Consider the following 22,123-nt stretch of genomic DNA (forward strand, 5'->3'; position numbering starts at 1 on the left):
TTTATTTATTTTCCCCAATAAAAATAATGATGTGATATTAATACATTAAACAGAATTATTTTTCCTTCTCCCCTTCTTCCCCTTATAATATATGAAATAAAAACAGAACAGAATACCTGTTAAAATTTGATTCCTGAGAGAATCAGGAATTGCAGCTGCAGAGGTCAGGAGCCGAGAACCCATGGTGGAGTTGGAACTACAGTTCCCACTGTCCTCTGGGGTGTGACATCAGCAGGAGTGGAGCAACTTGACCTGTGTCAAAGGTTGCAGACAATGATCTGGGTTGTTTACATTTCAGGCAGAATAATTCATGAGAGGCCAGGCTGACTCATCGGAGGTGCCGGGTTCTTTTCCTGTCGGCCTTTTAGGGGAAACTGCAGAAGTAGGAGAAGCTGCATGAGAGACTGCTTGGCAAGTGGCTCGCTCATGCTGGAGCTTCCCCTTTTCCTTTGGGAGGAGCGCTGTCAGAGTTTTCTTGAATGAGGAGATAATTGAAGAGCTCCTCATGGCTGAGGCTGGGTGGAAATAAAAAGCTGTGGGTGTAGAGTTCTGCAGGATGTGGTGTTCAAGCCATAAAGCCAGCCGTTGCGGGTGGTGCAAAAGCTCCAACATGGACGGAGGCATCCAATCATGCTCAAAGTGAGCCTCGGCTGGCTGAACTGGTGTTTCGGGAAAAAAGTCAACATCTTCCTGTGAAGACCGAGACCCACACTCTGACGACGACCACTGCATGAGCAACAATAGCCAAGTTACCAATATGCTGAAATGCTGAATGAGCAGGTAGTGATGCTCCTGCAGGGCAGCAATGGCATTGACAGGCAGAGGGAGAGATGGGAGAGCAGTTTAAATAGAGCGCCAGATTGGAAGGATGCGTTTGGTATGTACTACAGGGAGTGAGGCATATACATGTGATTGCAGTGCAGCTAGAGTTGACTGCCTGAACTGGGTCACAGGTGTCGCTACATTTAGTGAAATCTGACACTCAAAGAGCAAAACCCAACACAATATTTTACAAATCACTCAACACACTTCTCTACATTGGATACCACACAATTCGAACAATTGATCAAACATGGCCATCAGGTGTACTGCTTAATTGTAAATTCTTCAATCAGTCAACTATAAAAAATGCAAAAGGTGAGTTTTGTTTTCAAACAAATGCAGTTTGTATGAACTGTGCATATCCTGCATGGTGACAGAGTTGTACAGTTTTGAATGAAGTTTTTCTTTCTTTCTTTCTTTTTTTTTTTTTTTTTTTTGAGAGATATTGTTAGGGGAAAATACATGAACATGTGGCTCAAACACAACACAAAAACAATCCTGTATACTGATGAAAGTAATTATTTCCCTCCAAATTTTAAAAGACAATACAACCACGCATTTTCAAAGTTTGCATTTTGCACTTACAAAAAATAAAGCATGAATGGGAAAAGTTGTTTCACCTTTGGTCAAGTCAAAATGTCAAATCACTGTTGCAGCAGCAGATCTTCTGAGGTTGGGCTGAAGTCTCTGTCCAATCTCTTTCAAAGCCAGCCCATAGTTTACAACACCAATGTTGTTCAAATCACATCTGATAAATCTGGTCCTCATCCTCTTTGTTCACATCCTTCTCCACATCCTGTTGAAGACATGGACACTCACCTTTTGCCTTTTTATAGTTCTCGTGCCTGATTGAATAATTTACAATTAAGCAGCTACATGTAAGACAGACAGATATCACCTGACATCTGTGTTTGATCAGCTATTTGAATTGTGTTGTACATTGCCTGGCCAAAAAAAACTCACCACCTGTATTTAACTAAGCAAATAGTTAGCTAGCTAGTTAAATTGAACCTTTCATTGGATATTTACCGTAGTGATTAATATGTTTCAGCTGACAAGAAGTTATTTAACCATTACTGATGCAGTGACGAGCTTCCTGTTTCTTAAACAACCATGTTGAAGGACATATCCTGTGGTCTGTTTCAGATGGGTCAAATTATTGGTCTGCATCAAGCAAAGCAAATAACTAAGGAGATTGATGAAACTACTAAAACTGGATTAAAATCTGTCCAACACATTATTAAAACCTGGAAGGATAGTGATGAACCATCATTTTCCAGGAAGAAATGTGGTCGGAAAAAATCTCTTGAATGATTGTGATCAGAGATCACTTAAACATTTGGTGAAATCAAATTGTAAAAAATCAACAGTAGAACTCATAGCTATGTTTAATAGTGAACATAAGAACATTTCCACACACAACTCAAGGGATTGGGACTAAACAGCTGTGTAGCCTTAAGAAAACCACTTATCAGTGAGGATCATCAGAAAAAAGGGGACTTCAATTTGACAGGGAGCATAAAGATTGGACTCTGGAGCAATGGACAAAGGTCATGTGGTCTGATGAGTCCAATTTACCCTGTTCCAGAGTGATGGGTGCCCCAGGGTAAGAAGAGAGGTGGATGAAATGATCTTCCCATCATGCCTAGTTCCTACTGTACAAGCCTGTGGGGGCAGTGTTATGATCTGGGGTTGCTTCAGTTGCTCAGGTTGAGGTTCAGCAACATTATGAGCCCAAAAATTGATGTCAGCTCACTACCTGAATATACTGAATGAACAGGTTTTTCCATCAATGGATTTTTTTTCCTTCCCTGATGGCATGGACATATTCCAAGACAATGGAGAGAGCCATGGAGAGAAATCGTAAATAAAGCTAAAGGTGGTCCAATGAAATATTAGAGTGTATGACTTTTTTTTGGCCAGCCGCTTGAAGACCGAATCATCACTAAAGCGGATGACTGAAGCATATCAGACAGAGTGCATGCATATACGTTGTGTTGAGGAACTTACACAAACAGCACCACAGTTCTGCCTTTATGTCTATTTGTACATTCTATTACACTTTATTTTAATGTGGTTGTTTAGTTGTTTGCCCTCTCAGCTTCACAGTTTTAAATCCAGTTGAGCGAGTTTTAGCTTGTTATCTCAAGCAAATAAGCAAAATAAGACAGATTTATGGTTTGTTGGTCATCTTTTAGTTTACTCATGTAACAACCCATTGCACTTTTGCTTGTCACACTTCATGTGATAAGGAAATTTATATTTATTTGCTTTCTCAGTTATTATCATGATCATTTTATCAAACTAGGGATGTATAAGGATTTACAATACCAAAAGCTCAAGTAATGCCACAATAAAAATCCATTTAAAAAACAAAGAAAAAAGATTACTTGAAAAAAAAAAAAGTATTTTATTTGCAGGTCAATAAATCTGGTGTGTACTGCATTTTTGGTTCATATAAAAAATTAGTTGTTGTTTTTTTTCTTTTAACTTAAAGTCATCTGTGGTCGTTACCTTAGCATATGCAAAAAAAATTGGCATGAATTGTCTCACTGAATGTTTGATATATGTTTGTACAACTGCAGAACAAAAAAATACCACACTCAGTAGTGGTCCTTTTAGAAAATAAAATATAAAATAATAAAATAAAATAATTAACTATGGAATATGAGACTATTGACATATTGTCACTTAACACAACATCACAAAACAACAGTGTGCACATTATAAATAACTACTATTCTACCATAAACCATAAGCAGTGGACTTCCTTTCCTTGTCCCTACATCCATGGCCTTGGGCCAAACAGTCGGAGTTGTGTACAAGTATGCTGACAGGGCTGTGCACTGCCTTTGTTGATCAGGGAGTGAAGAGGACACACAGAAATGGAGAGCACTGTGGAGAAGAGGGAACAGTGGAGGAAAAAAAGGGAATATATTCTGGCATCAGCAGGCAATGTGGTGGGTCTGGGCAATGTGTGGAGATTCCCCTACCTGTGCTATAAGAACGGAGGAGGTGAGCTGGGACATTCAGTCAACTTATTCTCATATTTTGCATGATTGGATTGTGTAAAAGGAACTGCAAGTCAATAACAAAAAAAGTCTGCATTATTTGTACATTCAGTATATTTAAATAGTGCTAAAACTATTGTTTTAGAACGTGTTCAACTAATTTACTCTTTACAAGGTTAATAAGGTTAAAGATACAACATACTGTAGACTAGCTGCTTGTGATTCCATGAGATATAAAATCATTATTCAAATTACATTTGCAAAAGTTTGAAGTTGAAAGGTCATCCCAACACATTTTAGCTACTAAAATAATGGTATTTGTGGGCAGCAGAAGGTCTCATAGCTATTTATTTCGTAAGAAAATAACACAAACTAAATCTGTTCTAGATGGAACTGACTGTGCAACATGTATTTATACCTGTTATACTGTATAGATCAACAGAAAAACAGCCAAGTTAATTGACTGTGGTGATGAAATATGAAATACATAACTCAAATCTGGTTTGGAAATCACTGACCCTGAGCTAATGGGAGTAAAGGCTGCTAAGCTGTGGTCTCAGACCTTTTACATTCATACTTTCTGTGTTTGGATTTGCAGACCAATAAGTGAAATCAATATGTTGTAGATGTGTTGGGTCTGACCTTATTTGGGCATAGGTTCATCATGACCTTATCTGTGAATGTTTAAGGACTATCCCAGAGGACTGAAATTCCAGAATTGAAAGGAACATCAGGCCAAAGTGTGTACTGATCATTCCTTCATTCTCCTTGGCCAAGTATTATTAAACCAGTTTCAGCATAACACATAATGGACTCCTGTGTGTATAGACAAAATGATAAAATCTACAACACCTTGTATTTTTAACTGTTTGTTTTTTTAACTGTTGGCAGCCCTACATTGGATCAAACACTTACTTTATTAATGTCGTTCCACTCCTTTGCTAAGTGTCACTGGTCTCGGTTATATTTCTGTTAATGTGTGCAGGTGTTTTTCTGGTGCCTTACTGTGTCTTTGCTGTCCTGGTTGGCTTGCCACTCTTTCTGATGGAGACTGTGATTGGTCAGTACACACAGGAGGGCGCCATCACCTGCTGGACCAAGCTCTGCCCACTGGCACAAGGTACCACATTAAGTCAGTGCTGACAAATACATTTCCCAAAGTCTATTAATTTTTGAAATATTGTATTCATAGGCAGGGTTTTTCGTCCCTCCAGAGTTTAAGATGGGGGTACTTGAGTCAAAGTATAGATACTCCTGGTCAAGTATTACTCAATTACAAGTGAAAGTTTCAGAGTCAAAATTTTACTCGAGCTTAAGTACTAGAGTTCTTTTGAAAATACTTAAGTATTCAAAAGTACAAATTACAAAGAAGTTTCTAATACCAATATATCACTGTGTTGTTTTCACAGTGCATTTACAGAACCTTGTAAGTCTCTGAAACCGCTTAATGATGCACTGACTTGCCACTCTGCTACACAAAGCCTATAGAAACACCTATAAAAACTTCAGCATAGAAATACAATCAAAAATAAAAAGGAGAGCTCTTGTCATTTTCTGATGAAACTATTAAAATCACAGCATAAAATTAGATTGAAGCCAACTGAGTTTGAGATTTAATTTTGTCTTTCTCCTGTCGTCACCATTGCCAAGTTTTGTTTGAATAAAAGTGGGATAGCTTAGTTGCTTTTGTTACAGAGCATGTCTGGATGACATATTTCTGCTTTTACATCAGTCCCAGTTGAGAGCAGGTACTGTGATTGGTTTCCTTCTGTGAGGAACACAGTGTGTGGTCATTTGCATTTTAGAAAAGAAAAAACACCAACAGCTGACTTCAAAGCTATGCTTAGACTAAAAGTTACAAGTAACAACAACCTTCCTAGAAATGTAGTGGAGTCAATGGTACAATATTTGTCTTTGAAATGTAGTGGAGTGAAAGTTTCCAAAAAAAAAAAACAAAAACAAACAATCCCTCAAGTAAAGTACAGATACTCAAAAAATGTACTTAAGTACAGTACTCAAGTAAATGTACTTCATTACTGTCCACCACTGTGTATACTTATAATTCATTGACATTTCAAAGGACCACTAATAGGGTCATAGCATGCTGTATTATTTTTCATATTTAATTCAGATAATGAGGCATAGTGTGCATCTTGTGTCTCACCGGTTGAGCACGTCAAGCACATTAATGAAATAGTTAACAAGCACAAAGAGCCATGAATTCAAACAATTCTTACCTTTAAAGCAGCTTGCACAGTAATAGCTCTACCATTTAAATTAGACACATTACAGTGTCTGCCACCAGCTCTGCGTAGAATTATTTCAAAGGAATAAACAATGAGTATATAAAGTGTATGTTGAGGGACAGAATGTGGAATAAAAACAAATAAAACATGCTGGATTCAGGTTTGCTGTGACAATTGGAATAACAGACAAAATTCCAAGTGAAAGTGGAAACTTTCGGGACCACTGGATTCAGCCTTTATCCAAAACCTTTGCCAAGATAGCTGCATATGATGGATTTACCTTCATCATTATTTACCAAAAGTAAATTAGTAAAATCAAAAAACAGCAGGTTTTTCTTGATCCTGATAAAATTAATCAAATTTAGTTCCTTATTGTTTATTGATATTTTCCTAGCAACACAACACAGCCTTCATGCTTGAGTCAAACTGTTAACTCATACCCGTCAGAATTAACATTTCCTATTATTCAATACCCGACATCCACTGAACATACAGTTAGGAGACAGTACATTAACTAACTATATCGTGTCTTGTTTATAAAAGTAAATAAATCATTCAGTTTTGTCATACAGAGGTAGGTTGATAATGCAATAAAGATGACAGAGTTAGGTAGAGGGCATAGAGAATGACATTGCTTATGGATTACGATATGTCAGCTGTAGTCTGAGTCCAGTGTATTGTCCAAGAAATGGACATTAGCAAGGAAAACAGGGAGAGCTGGTCTGCTCTGGCTAACCTTTTGCTTAGCATGAAGCTCAGTTTATTGACAGTGTTTACATTTTCTTTAAGCTGTGGTTTTTGGCCCTGGTTCTCACAGAACTAAGCTTGTGCACCTACTCTGTATTGTATGGAAGCAGATTCCCCATTCCAGCAATATCAGACTGTTATAGATTTTTGAGGACATCTGGGCTGGTTTTGCTTTTCAAAAATGGACAAGAACTAATATTTAATTTAACATTTTTAACACAGTGTTTACTGGACCTGGAGTGGTTGCTGAGTCTATGTGCAGTGCAATATTTCTCAGTGCTATATGGAATTAGATCTTAAATAGGTGTTTTGGAATGTTTTCTCCCTCCAGGGACTGGCTATTCTATCATAGTGATCCAGCTCTATAGCAGACTGTACAGCATTGTCCTGGCCTGGGCCCTGCTTTACCTTATCTACTCCTTCAGAGACCCACTCCCCTGGGCCACCTGCAACAATCCTTGGAACACAGGTGGGTGTGGGATAAGAGTGGGTGGATGCATAGCAGATTAGAAGATACTGAGCTCTTTGAGAGATCTCACTGTTTCTTTATTGACTCACAGTATGAGCCAGAGCCCATGTCAGACATGTGCCCCTTTGCATTAATGGGATTAACATGTTGGTCTCATACCGGACCTGTAACACTTTCAACACAATGTCATTCAGTTTTTGTGCACTGTCAGATATTTTAAAACAAAAACTAGAATTCAGTCTCTAATAATGGCATAGGACCATTTGTTAATGAATTTTCCAATTTTAGGTATCATACTAAGACCTTGGAGTCATTGAGAGGCCCACACTAATTCTTAACAGTCTTTCTTCTAGACAGCAGACACAGCTGTCTTCTCCTTTCAGATAAACAAGGGAACAATTTCATAGTGTTGTTATGCAGCTAAGGACAGAGAGGTGTTTGTCTTGTCTCTCTGAACAGAGCAGATGTAACTGTTATCATATCACTGACCCTGTAAGGAATGGGAGTAAAGGCTGCTAAGCTGTGGTCTCTGACCTTGTACATTCATACTGTCTGTTTTTGGATTTGCAGACCAATAGGCTAATTCTATATGCTGTAGATGTGTTGGGTCTGACCTTATTTGGGCATAGGTTCATCATGACCTTATCTGTGAATGTTTAAGGACTATCTTGGAGGACCAGAACTGTGTACTGATTATTACTTCATTCTCCTTGGCCAAGTATTATTAAAACCGTTTCAGTGTAAGACATATTGAAATTCTGTGGACTTTCTCCTTTTAATGTATGGGCAAAAAGATAAAATCTATAACACCAGTGTTTAGGATTCAGTGGCATGCTTAATTGCAATTACCTTATTTCACTCTTCCCTTCCTAGTGTGTTGGATGCTGGCTGATAACCTATGCTGGCTGCAAAATTTTAATGGCTGAATAAATAGTGTAGGCTACAAAACTGGACTCAGAAAAGAGAAACAGCACTAACTTGAACCCCTTCTTTCTGTTGAAAAGACAAACACAACACTGAGTGAACATGAACTGCTAATAACTTGTTGCATAATGTTTTTTTTGTTGAATAATGATAAAAAAAGGTGTCTCTATGTAAAGTTAGCAGGCTAACTAAGCTAAGGCCAATTAGTTTCCATTTTCAGAGTGAAAGACAAACTGATCAGCAAAATAGCTGGGCTGTAGCCCCCTGCTGGATTATTATTATTTTGTTATTGTTATTGTTATCATCATTATTACTTTATTCATTATTATCACTACTCTGACTATTAGGAGGAATGAGATATTTTCCATCACTTAAAGGGATACTTCACCCAAAAATGAAAATTCAGTCATCATCTACTCACCCTCATGTTGATTGAGGGTCGGGTTTATTTTGTTAGTCCGCAAAACACTGGTGTAGTTTCACAGCAAAACAGTGTTGCATAGTCTCTCAAACAATGCAAGTGAATGTTGATCAATTTTCAAACGTAAAAAACGTCTGGAAAAAAAACAAATTTGCCTCTATAGTGCTTATCTGGTGTGATTCAAGACATGCCATTTGCACACCGTCACACCACACACACCCAGTTCAGACAGTGAACGTGTGAACGTGAACACAGCTCCAAGCTAAGGATCTACAGTGAAGATTCAGGATAAAAACATGCTGTAAATAACATCTTTTTAGTCAACTTGGCATGTTAACACCAGATGAGCATGAAGGAGGATTTTATGTTTTTATTTTGTTGTTTTTTTTATGTTTGGTCACCTTTCACTTCAGCTGTTTGGGAAATTCTGCAATGCTGTTTCCTGCTTTCTGGCAGTGTTTTACAAACTAAAAAACTAAACCTGACCTTTAGTCGGCATAAGGGAAGTACATAATGAATGAATTTTCTTTTCTGGATGAAGCATCAGATGTCACCATTTGGCTGACTAAGAAACTCTGTAAGTGATATGGCACTGTTTAGGGGACACTTCATCTCAAGGAGCTGGTAAATCCAAAATTCCATCTGGTCAGGACGCACCACCAGGCCTTTCCTCTCTACAGTGTTCCCTCGTGCTTCCATCAGCTGAATGGCTTTTTCATCATTTTCTTTGCCATACTTTGCTGCTGTGTTGCCAGTGAAGGTGGGGTACAAGTGTTCATTCAGGTATTTTTGTGGGCCAGTAGTGCTCTGTTTGAGGACTCTCTTTGCTGTGCTGGCAGTCACTCACAGCTTCCTTGCATCTTGCCACAGTTGTGTCTGTACTTGGGTCTCTTTGGTGAGCTTCTCTGTACAGGTTATCTGTAGATCAGCTTGGCTCTGAGAGGACTCATTGCTCTCTACATCTAACCTGCAACACCGCTGAAGGAGACCATCTGTCTGCAGCTGAAATGCTCTTCATCACAGAGGAACTAAAATAGGTTTTAAATTCTGTGTGATCCTCCATTCCTAATCCACATGAGAAAACTGCCCATTATAAAATACTCTCAGCAGTTCAACAAACTTATAAACAATCAAGTCATTTGCAAACTATCATTACAAAAGGTATCGCAGTAATCAAACTATCAATGGAGACAATGTAGATACACAAAACGCAACCGATCTTGTTGCTGTGAAAGTACTCATTCACTCAGAGCTTTTCAAATTAATCATAGCTTCACTGTCTATAGCAACAGAGTCAATAAAGTAGCTAAATTTGCTACTGTACCTTATCTGTGGCCACTTCTTCAGGTCATCCCCCCATTCCTCAATAGTGTAAGGCAGTAATATGATAATTTTATCCCATTTGAGGTGTTAAAAGGTGATGTTCCTACATGTTTGACCTCTCAATCACTTCAGAAAAGAGGATTAACATTAGTTGTTACCATGGAAAAGCTACCTCCGGTTCAGTGACAGGAAGCTGTGGAAGTCGCACCCACATTTTGTGGATAGGATAGGAAAAAGGTGGATTGAATGCATTTCCTTTCTAGAAAAAGATTTGCGAAGCTGAATTTTCAAAGTCTGAAACCTGCAAAACCTGTTTCCATCCATGTTTATTTTCTAACAATCTTCTTCTTCCTGTCTGTTGTCACATTGCTGTTTTTATCGGCAGCATTACTGCTCAGGGGCATTACAATTGTGTATTTTTCATTCATTTTTGTTTTTGTTTTTAACTTTTGTTTTGAGTTCAGCTTAGTTTCAATGAGTCTCCAGAGTGAGTTTGTTCATTTCAGTTAAGTTATTATAGTTGTCTAATATACATTATAGTTTAATTTTTATTGTTTTTTAATTTTGTTTTTGTCAGAGGCAAGATGTAAGTTCAGAATAGGTAGAACACAAATACAACATTTTGTGAAGGCAACTGACTCACAGTAATGTAGACATCCAGCCTCAGTGCATCTGCTTGTTGTGTTGACAGACTTAACCAAATTGACAAAGACAAAAACTATATTTTATATTTAATTATATGATAATTAAAAATAATTATATTTCTTTATTTTAGTTTGTTTTCTGTGTACACAATATTGCATTTGTACAATTTCTACCTTGATTTGATCTATATTTCAATTAACTAATTTTAAAGAAATATTTTTAGTTTTTAGTTTAGTTTTAGTTAACTACAGCAACTTTGTTCCTGCCTGATGATCAGTGGAATAGTGTGAATCCATTTACTGGACTGTGTATAGCATCAATCACATTCACATGCATATGCAGAATAAAGAAAGGCTGTGTAGTTTGCCCGAATACAAAATCACCTAAATATCTTCATTATTAGTTTAATTATTGAATTTTAAATGATGTGAAAATATGATCATTTGCCTACCTATCAACAGACAGATGCGTGGACCTCACCTCTGCAAACAGTACTGCAATACACAGTGGCAATGTGACAGTAAACTGGACATCAGGAAATGTTACCAAGTCTTCGGTCTCTGAGTTCTGGGAGTGAGTCACTGGTGTCACATCAAGTCTTTTCTTGTTCCATTCAGTAATTCTTCATGTGTGTAACCATCATGGAATGTGTGGTGTCCTCATACAGGAGAGGAGTGCTATCTATGTCAGGGGGAATAGAAGAGGTTGGTGCAATAAGATGGGAGCTGCTGCTGTGTCTCCTGGCCTGCTGGGCGGCCTGCTACTTCTGCGTCTGGAAAGGGGTCCGCTCCACAGGAAGGGTCTGTGAACACTGCTGCAAGGGGCCAAACCTGTCTCCGATATAATAAATTAAATTCGTTTTTGCACTTAATTAATCCCAAGTGGTGATATAAAATGTTTACGCTTCATTTACATCACACACACATGCCTGAAATAAACACAAATGCACACGTGCATTTAGATGTCAGTGTGACCGTGTCGGTGCTCCAAGATGTTTGGTACCTTTTTCAAGGGCACCTCAGCAGTGCTCTGTCCACACTCTGTAACCAATGTGTTTATCTTCCTCATAAAATAAGATTTGGTTCAGGTGATCATCTAATCAGTGTCTCATTAAGTAGAATGAGGAGGCTTGTGTTGGAATCCAACAAACACTGGAATGGACTGCCACACATGTAGAGATGCTGATGTAAGAAACAGTGCTCTCTTCATTTTTTCCAGAGATGTACGTATACACAGATAGACAGACAGATAGACATTGCAGCATTTTTTCACTGGAAGCTGTGACAATGAATTCACTATAAGGTTTGCTGGTTTGACTGAGACCGGAGTGGTGTTGAGACACATGCTGTGTTGTAATGTATGTGCAGTGGGCTTTATTGTAAAATGTATTTTAAAATTACAATTCTGGGGTTTTCCCTGGTAGCTCATGTATAGAGGCTGAGTCCTCAGCAACAGAGATGGGTTCGATTCCAGCCTGCGGCCCTTTACTACATGTCCTCACCCTACTGTCACTCCCATTTCCTGTTAATCCAAAGTTGTTCTATCAATCAAAAGCTTAAAAGCCCAATAAGTCCATTTATTATTAAATATAATTACAATCTGATTACATCTGTCACTGTAATGGATTACAATTTTGTATCCAGATTATGTAGTCCTGTTTCCTGTCATTTGTTACTGCCCAAGCCTTGAGGTGTGTGACAACAATGGACTTGAAACTTTCTTTGAACATACAGCCCTTCTCAAAGAAGCAGCCAACACTATCAGGAGCATAGCAGCAGTGTTTATAATCTATAATAAATGGTCAGCAATATGCTAAATAACAAATGAAATTTCAGGTGGTGTATTTCACGGCTGTGTTCCCTTATGTGACACTGGCTATCCTGCTGGTCAGGGGGTTGACACTGCCAGGTGCCTGGCAGGGTGTGGCCTACTACCTGTATCCAGATCCCTCACGTCTTGCAGACCTTCAGGTGAGACCACTTGGGCAAATTTAGCATATTTACAGGGTTAGTTTGTTTGTGAAGTTCTGTTTGTCAAAGGTACTTTACTTTTAATTTGAAATGTGAGTGTAAAATTTCCCTGGGCCCAGTTATCAGTGGACATCAGCAAACAAAGGATATAGATAAAATAATAACCCCCATGACAGACATATAATAATGATGACCTAATTTCATGTGATTTTTCAACTTTGTTAATCAGGTGTGGATGGAGGCTTGTTCTCAGGTCCTCTTTTCTTATGGTGTTGCATCAGGAACTATAATCACACTTGGCAGCTACAACAAAGTCAAGAACAGCTGTTACAGGTAAGCAATCAGTAGTTCTACTAACACACTGTGGATGTCATGTTACTGGAGTTTTTGAGTTTTTTAATGCATCTCCCAATGCTGTATTAGTATTGTTGTCGTGGTTAAAGTGATGGGTTTGGCACATGCTGTTTTTTTCAGGGAAAACATTTAATTTGCTTGCTAAAGTCTCTGAATTGTTTTTTGTTTTTTGAACATTGTTCACTTACTGTCCAGCCAGCATATTTCAAATGAGACAAGGGGCCTTATCTTACACCCGTCGCAAACTGGATGCACCGCTGGCACAGGTGGCTTGCTATCTCACATGTGTGAGATAGCAAATGAACTTGGGCCTGGTCTGTGCAGCCATGGGCAGGAAGCCTGAAAATGAAGCCAAAACAAAGGCATGGCCAGGCACATTTGCTCTATTGTGCTCAGCACTTAGGAATCAAACCAATTGCTCTTTAGACTGGCTAAAATCTAAAGCATAAATTATGTTAAGTTTTTTTTAAATAATTCTCATTCATAAGGACTAAGGAATTAGGCCCCGAGCACAAAATGGTGCGAGGACCCTATTGGATTTGCTCAAATGATTATCATTATTTTATTTCTCCTTCTCCCTCCTCTTCAGTCACATTTTTGGGGGGCTTAACTTGCCCGATGGCCCATGAAACCTGGAATACATGTTAGGTGTGGTGAAAAATTTCGTGGGAAATGAGTTTTGGTGGTGGGCGTGACCAAATGGCTTTGCCACACCCTCTAACAAGCATTCCCCCTGGCACGTTTCACAGACCCATTGCCTAAACCCAACTGGAAGTCAGCCATTTTTGATTTCATGGTCAATTTTGGCAATAAACACGTTGCATTTTAAATCGAAAAACACAGAATTGATCATGTTTACTTTAAAATTGGTGTGTACCATCTAAACCACATTGTTATCAAAGGTTATTAAAAGACTTTGTGAATCCTGAACAGCATGGCTGTGGCATGGCATTGAATTTTGATGTCTCGCCATGAAACATGAAATTGCTAACTTTGTTGGAAATGGTCTGAACTGCACCAGACTTCACGTTTGATAAGAGTCCTACCCTGAACACATGTACATGGCAATCAGGAGTCATAGTCATAGCGTCACCCAGTGGAGACAGGAAGTGACATCGAATTCCTTCCTGCAGTGTCCAAAGTGTGTAATAATTCAGCACCTCATTGGCCAGTCAGTGTCATGGCTGCAGGTGCTTTTTTATTTTTTGTCTTCTTCTATCATGTCTTTGAGGGACTAAATATGCTTGATGGTGCAGGAAACTTGGCACACACATTAGTCGTGGTGAAAAATCTTGGCTGATATAGTATTTGATAATGACCTCTAAAAGCAGTCCCCCCGGCACGTTTCACCAATAGCCATGAAAACTAGTACACACATGTATCATGACCACACGTACAAAAAAGTCTCTTGGACCATTGCCTAAACCCAACAGGAAGTCAGCTGTTTTGAATTTCATGGTCAATTTTGATGATTTGTGCACATTTTACTTTAACATGCTCCTCCTACAGAATTCATCATAACAGCTTAAAAATCAGTATGTGCCATCTATACTACTTTGTGATCAAAAATTATTAAAAGGGTGTGGTTGTGGCGTGGTGTCGAATTTTGATGTCTAACCATGAAACACGAAATTGCTATAACTTTCATATAAATGGGCCAATCTGCACCCAAGTCACATGTTTAATAAGAGTCCTGCCCTCAACACATCTAAATGACAATATTCAGTCATAGTGTCACCTACTGGCAACAGGACATGGTAAGTTTTACACTTTGATATGTTCTTCCTAGCAGATTGACCATATCCAACTCAAATTTGGTCAGAAATGCCTTACAACCTTGGTAATGCTCTTTTTTACTTAAATGAAAAGTTGTTTTTCACCTGTGATCTTGTCAGAATGGTTTAACTTATTGTATTTATGCCTGATTGGTGAGTTTACAGTTGTGCATCTGAGTGTCTGTACACCTGATGGCTGTGTTTGACCAATTGTTATATGTGTGATATTTTGAAATGCCATAATGTAATATTTCTGTGTCTAATGTAGAGAAGTGTGTGTTGTGATTTGAAAAACACGGTGTTTAGTGTTTAGCAAAAAGTGTGAGACTGAGAATGTGCTTATAGTTGTACAAATCTGGGCTGAGGTTTTGTTCCTGAGTGCCAGGTTTCACTAAATGTTTAAAAAAAAAAAAAAAAAAAGTGTAACTGACTTTTTTTTTGCTCTCAGATTCAAGGGGCTGGCCTACTTTATTGGTGAAGGGTGAAGGGGTTTGTATACAACCTGACATAAATACCTGAATATATCATGCCGCATTTTTCATGATTACAAAAATAATTCAATCTATATTGTTATTTACAGTGAATATTGTCCTAGAAAGACAATATTTTTGTCCCTTCATTATGTCTCACACCTCTTAAACCAAAACCACACCCTTGAATCCACCCCTTGTGTATGAAACACTGTTTGAAGACTGTTCTAGTGTGTGAAATTGAGAAGGAAGACTGGTTTAACCTTCTCTTTCAAGATCTCTTTTTTCATTTTTCACACAACTACTTCCATCACGTTTGATGTGTACAAATGAGTACAACACCATGAATATGTTGAAGGAAAGAATTTCAAAAATTGTCTCTGTAATCCACATTATTATGATTCATTGTGTCATGTTTTCCCTCTCAGTTCTGCTCTGTGCACTAAATTCTATGTATGTGTATGTATGTGTGTGTGTGTGTGTGTGTGTGTGTGTGTGTGTGTGTGTGTGTGTATACAGAGACAGTCTGTGGTTGTGTGTGCTCAACAGTAGCACCAGCTTTGTTGCAGGCTTCGCAGTTTTCTCAGCTTTGGGCTTCATGGCCCACAAACAGGGAATTCCAATCAACATGGTGGTTGAATCAGGTCTGATTTAAAGCCTGTTACACACATGAATCAAATGTACCCTGATATTATTGCCAGACAAAATATAATACAAGTCAAGCCAAAAGGACAAAAATTGAAATGTATGTTCTGTCCCACAGGCCCTGGGCTGGCATTCATTGCTTTTCCTCAAGCTGTAGCCATGATGCCACTGCCTCAGCTGTGGGCCACCTGCTTTTTCATTATGCTCATTCTGCTGGGACTGGACACAGTGGTAAGATGAGGAGAACACATAAGATATTGTTGGTGTCCTGCACAAAGTATACACTTTACATATAAAGATGTATTTTGAGTATGTACAATTATTTTTCAGCCAGCTTTGCTTATACTCACTTCCAATGTGTTTTAACACCAGCTTCATTTGGGCCGGTTAAAATGGATCATGGTCCATTTGTGTGGTTCAGCTGGGCTGGTGTGAAAGCTGTCAATCGAACCCTGGTGCAAACCAAGGAACCAGACCAAGTCCGCCTGAAATGGTGGGTCTGGGTGCAGTTCCAAACACGCTCTGGTGCGGTTTGTTTGTGGTGTGACAGCAAATGAATCAAACACAGGATTTTATGATAGCAGATGTGATTTTAGCATGATTTCAAAACTAGTGGGAAGGAGGAAAGTAGTTTCTGAAAAACTAATGATTCCTTCTCTTGGCTCAGGAGTGATGATTAGGTTAGGGTTCAGGTCAGATCAATCAGCAACAGAGTAGGGCAGGTCTTGCCTTTGCTTTGCCATCCTAGGAAAAAAACATGTGATAAATAAACTAATGTCTGCATGAGTTGTTGTAATGAATTGAATTGATGAAACAAAATATATTTTGGAAACATTAAGTTTAGGTGTGAACTTTGCAGAAAAGAGGCATTTTGCAGGACTTGCTTTGGAAAATGTGAACCTCGGCAAGTCAGGATGATATAAATGTTAATTAATCCAGAAATACTGAAACAATAAAAAAAAAAAAAGGTGCAAAATAAAGTAATCATTTGTTTGGGATATGCCAACCTGGTAGCATATTAGCTTGTCAGAACACAGGTGATACAAGAGATAAAAATTAGGAATTTGAAGGATTTCTCTCCCTTACATAAGGACCTGGGGCTGCTTAGTCTCACCTGGAATGTTCAGTGTACAGCACCAATTGAACTGAAACATTCTCCAGCAAGTAGGTGCATTTAATTCACCATAAAAAATAGATAAATAGGAATGTCTCTAAATAAGTCTGCATTTACCCAATGAATGAATATAAGAGATCCATACAGTATCTCTTGTCCACAGCTGCTTTATACAGTATGAAAACCTTCTCCTTCACTTCATTAAAACTCATGCATTTATTTTTTCTGTTAAAGCACAACCTACTACAAACCACACACTTTCACACATCAGACTGATCCACTGCAACTCAGTATTTAGCATGTTAATACAGGAGACAGCTGATTACCCTTCATGTTTTACTCTTAAATACATGATAATAAGCATTACATATATAGATGACAATGTTGAATGAAACCCGTAACATCAGGGCAAAACTATTTTTATCTGATTCTTTTTTTTTTTTTTTTTTTTGAAAAGAGGGCTAAACTTCTTTTACTAAAGCCAAAAAAGTTGATAACAAATGACAAATGAACTAGTTCCTAAATCTACCAAAAGTAGCTACAAAAATATCTCCCAAAACTGAAAGGGGTTCAAGTAAGCAATGGGGAAACTAAGTTGAAGAATTCCCTGCCCAGCCAAGGCTTCATGCACAATGACAGACCAGAAAAGTCCATGTGCTGGTGGCACAGCACTGAAGAATTTACAATATTCACCATGAGACATCCTGCAGATGTCTGAAATTTAATGACACGCAGACTTCTTGGACTTTTATTATACAGACAAGACTAAAGCTATTAGTATCAGTGAGGTATAGGTGCTTTGGCCTCAGTCACCAGATGTCGTTGTGTTCACTGAGTTTGAGGCCTGAAGAATCAAATCCTTTCCAGCAAAAACAGAAAAAAGCCCCAAATCTCCACAAGGCTTCATTTACCAATCACTACTTTCCAGACCGTAATGAGAAGATCTCTCTATTCCTTAAGCTTTTGTTGTGCTGCTGCACTTCGATTGGCTCAGCTGTGTCAGAACTGGTAAAACTGGTAAAATTATTCTCTTTTCTGTCTGCTTGTGTGTGTTAGTTTGCAGGTTTGGAAACGATAACAGCATCAGTGATTGACATGTTCCCAGGACGAATGCGCAGACCCTGGTGCAGAGAAATCTTCCTCATCTTTTTCTGCTCTATCTTCTTCCTCTTACAGACGCCTCTCACCTGTCAGGTGCTGAAACCTTACCCAAACGCACCAGCTAACACTAAGCATAAACTTCTTTCTGTATGGCTCAGTTGAGCTGTGGTGTCCCACAAGGCTCCATTCTTGTCCCCCTTATGTTTCTATAAACATGCATGTGCTTTGCAGTTTTATACTGTCAATATTCAGTTAAACATGCTGTTCAAACACAGATCCTAGCAGCCTAGCAAATCTCACATCTTGTCTCTCTGGTCTTAAATACGTGATGCCCCACAATTTCCTCAAATTTGATGATGATAAGTCTGAGGTAATTGTTCGGTCACCCAAATTCCATCAGCTCTTTTGGAACTAATTTTAGTGGTCTGTCAGAAGCAAGCTGGTAGGAATCTAGGGGTGCTAACCAGTGTTTTGATGATCAAGTCAAATATGTTAATCAGTCATACTTACACCTCAGGATAATTTCTAAAATTAGAACATTTCATCTGTTGCTGATCTACAAAAAATTGTACATGCTTTTATCTATTCTTGACTTGACTATTGTAACACACTTACTCCCTGTGACACTACATATACTGTATATTTCTCTTCTGAATTGTGCAGGGAGGAGTGTACCTGTTCCAACTCATTGACTACTATGGTGCTAATGGAGCATGTATATTGTTTGTGTCTTTGGTCCAGTGTGTGGCCATTGGCTGGGCCTTTGGTAAGTGGAATTAATATCATGTTCTAGTTATTCTGGAATTGACCAGATATAGTTGTCCTATTCAGCTATCTTTCAGCAGTTACCTGGGTCTAAAAGTTAACCCAGCACACCAGAAGTTATTTTCATATTTGACTATTCCACACCTCTCAATTTATATCTTGTCCAATTATTAAAATGGTGTATAGAAAAATTGTAAAGCTTTAATATTTTGACTTCATCACTGATGAGTTGATAAAGTGCATTAAGATGTTTTTTATGTTCAAGACTTCCACTGTTTGCTGCCAATTGCTGCCTTTGGCATATGCAGTCAAAGTTATCTTGTTATCATGTAAGCACATGGAAAGTAGTGTCTTCTTTTCTTACTATGCTGTTGTCAGTTTTTTAATCTTCTTAATCTTATTATTTGGCTATTTTGCTCCATTAATTCAGCAAACTACTTTCTCTCAAAGGAGAAGAAAACAAGCTTCTCTGCCAAGCCAACATGAGTAGAATGACTACTCTAATTAGCTTTAGCTAGCCCGCAAGTTAAAGGGAATTAAATTAAGTTTTAGCTAGCTAGCCACCAAAATAACATTTTGTTAAGGAATAGGCAATAGAGCAAACAAACGTAAACAGTCTTCAGCCCCCAGTTTTACACTTACTGGATCCCAACGGCACTTGAAGTCCAACAAGCATCTCCCCATTGAATAAATTCTTTTTTATTTTGATTTAAACTGAGATATTTTTTTAAATTGTGGAACAGAGCTCCACTTAAAAAAATATTAATTTTAAACATAGTTTGGCAAAACTGGGATTAGAAGAAATTTTAGATGGGTAACAGGGGAATACATGAGTGTGATACATACCATGCTTCTGCACCAGGAGGTCCTGCCATTTAAATTATTACTAACATTTCTCATTATCATGCAGGGGCTGAACGGTTGTGTGATGCAGTCAAAGAAATGACAGGACAGAAACCATGGGTTCTTTTCCAACTGTGCTGGCGTTATTTCACCCCTCTGATCTGCATTGTGAGTTACACAGTGTTACACACAGAACAAAACTGTGTTGAGATTAGGGTCAGGCCACAAGTTACTCCTAACTCAGCCAATGGAATCCTAACCTGTTAGAATTCACTAGGAGATGTAGGCATGGCAAAGAGAGTAAGAGGAGAGGTGTTTGGTGGGCTTAATTATAGTAATCTAATGAAGAGATCATTTTAACAAAAAACAACAATGCTGACAGAAAACAACACATCATAAGTGACTTGTTGAAGTAAGTATAGGAGGTTTTGTACTCTCAGGTAGGAGTGGTTTTGTCCTAGGTCATCCACTTTCAGTATAGGGACTCTGAAATACCTAATAAATATGGACCCAGTCAGTGGAATAAAATGATAGAAACACCAGGGATAAAAAAAATGTAATACCAATGATTAAAATTTAAAACCTAGGCTATACCACCAAATATTACATACTGGATCTTTACAACTCTGGCCACGGCATTCTGAATTAGCTGTATGTCTGTGTAGATTCTCAGTCATCCAGGTCATGGCATTTGTAGAAAAGGTTGTTGTAGGCAACTGGACTTGGTAGAGTTCTTGAGGAAGTTTCGCCTCTCATCCAAGAGCTTTCTTCTGTTCTGACTGACTAGTTGGGGGTACAGTTGTGTATCATCATAAGATGGTAATTGATATCATGGGGAAAATGGGAGAATAAGCAATGACAACAAACTTGGACCAGGAATTCTTCCTTAAGGAATACCAGGAGTCTCTGATGAGCACTAAAAGCTTTCTACCGGTTAAATATGATTGAAACCAAGCCTCATGTACAGTCAAAGAGACCCACATATTAAGTTTGCCTTAAAATATTGTCATCTGTACTGAATGCTGTCTTAAAGACCTCATTTCCTATGATGATTAGATAAAAGCTTTACTTCCATAAGCTCTGAGACTTGGCAGTGTTGGTGCAGCCTGTTTGCTCACAGAAGTACTTGACTGTTCCTCTTCCTTTCCCTCCAGGTTTGCTTCATCTGCTTCTTTCTGAACTACCAGCCCCTCAAATCCAGTGAGGGCTATGTGTACCCAGACTGGGCCTGCTATCTGGGCTGGGCCTTAGCTTTCTCTTCTGTGGCTGTAATACCCATCTGGGCTGTCATCATGATCTGCCTCACAGAGGGAACACCCAAACAGGTAAGAGCAACAGCAATAATAATTATTTCCACAAGTATACATTACATGAATTTGATTATCATTCTATTTGTCCTCAGCGTCTGTTGGTCCTGTGGCATCCTCCTAGTGATTCTGTTCATCCCAAGACAAACAGACATTTGCAAAATGAAACAGAGATAAAACCAATGGCAGCCACATTTCCTGAGTCAGTATAACATCTTCTTCTAGATTTCTGCAGTCAAAAGAGCATGTTACTAAAGGCACCCTGTGGAATTTCTTGTTTCTTGAGTTTCTCAGCCAAACTCATTGAACCTTATCAGACATTTGCCTTTACTGTCTCATAAAACCTCAACATCTAAGTCTTGTGATACAGTAGATGCAGCATTCAGGTTTGTGAGATATGGAGGATTGCAACTGCATAAATCAAAATAAAAACAAAATTAAATGAATGGATAAATTAATATTCCATTACAGCACCAAAAACAATATCCACAGTCAGTATATGCACTCTGATATTGATCAACCAACAGGCTAAAAGTTGACTTCATGACACACTTTGAATAGCAGCTCCCCCCCCCCCCCCCCCCCCAACGAAATATAATACAGAAATAAACATGAATATTAAGTTAATAAATAAAATGAAAAACTAAATAGCAAATTAAATAAATAGATCAATTAATACAAAGATAAAAAACAGAAATACCAGTAACTCATTAATGTTACTTTTTTGTTGGTACTACTTTAGTTTTTTTGTTGTATTAGATACTATTTATGCTTGATAATGTACTTTGTTGTTGTTGTACTAGTGTGTAGTGAACTCTATTGTTTGAAAAAATTTCAGTTATTTTGTCCACCACAAAATCTGACTTGACCCAGTGCCAGTAACAATTCTAACATTGTGTCATTATGCAAATGTAATATTATCATTATTATCATATCATATTGAACAGGAGCTTCTATTTCATGTATCATTCTACAAATTATCATCATCATATTGAAGTTAAGATCACACAGTACAGTATAACAAGGGTTTTGGGATGTTAAGGCTGCACATCAAAACAGCCGTCCCCATTATTTTATATGAACAAGCCCCACACCAGTGGCATACCACTGCACCGCCCTGTGGGACTTGCCCTAGTGGCTCTTCTCTCTCTCTCTGCTCGCATGGCAGCTC

The 22,123-nt window shown here is 38.3% G+C and overlaps 1 protein-coding gene across 1 annotated transcript; it reads left to right on the forward strand.

The window, feature by feature from the left end:
- Positions 1-3,691: 3,691 nt before the first annotated feature.
- LOC146310337 (sodium- and chloride-dependent betaine transporter-like) lies at positions 3,692-21,524 on the forward strand. The gene is made up of 14 exons (XM_084743680.1): positions 3,692-3,837; positions 4,819-4,953; positions 7,158-7,295; positions 11,070-11,181; positions 11,276-11,408; positions 12,444-12,578; positions 12,808-12,911; positions 15,697-15,821; positions 15,941-16,053; positions 17,993-18,130; positions 18,701-18,803; positions 19,713-19,813; positions 20,800-20,970; positions 21,048-21,524. The coding sequence occupies exons 1-14, from the start codon at positions 3,708-3,710 to the stop codon at positions 21,162-21,164; spliced, it is 1,755 nt and encodes a 584-aa protein (XP_084599806.1). The 5' UTR covers positions 3,692-3,707; the 3' UTR covers positions 21,165-21,524.
- Positions 21,525-22,123: the final 599 nt, after the last annotated feature.

The sequence above is a fragment of the Lutjanus erythropterus genome, chromosome 19 (genome assembly GCF_056507025.1).
Source record: "Lutjanus erythropterus isolate fLutEry1 chromosome 19, fLutEry1.hap2, whole genome shotgun sequence".
In the NCBI taxonomy this organism is placed as follows: domain Eukaryota; kingdom Metazoa; phylum Chordata; class Actinopteri; order Lutjaniformes; family Lutjanidae; genus Lutjanus; species Lutjanus erythropterus.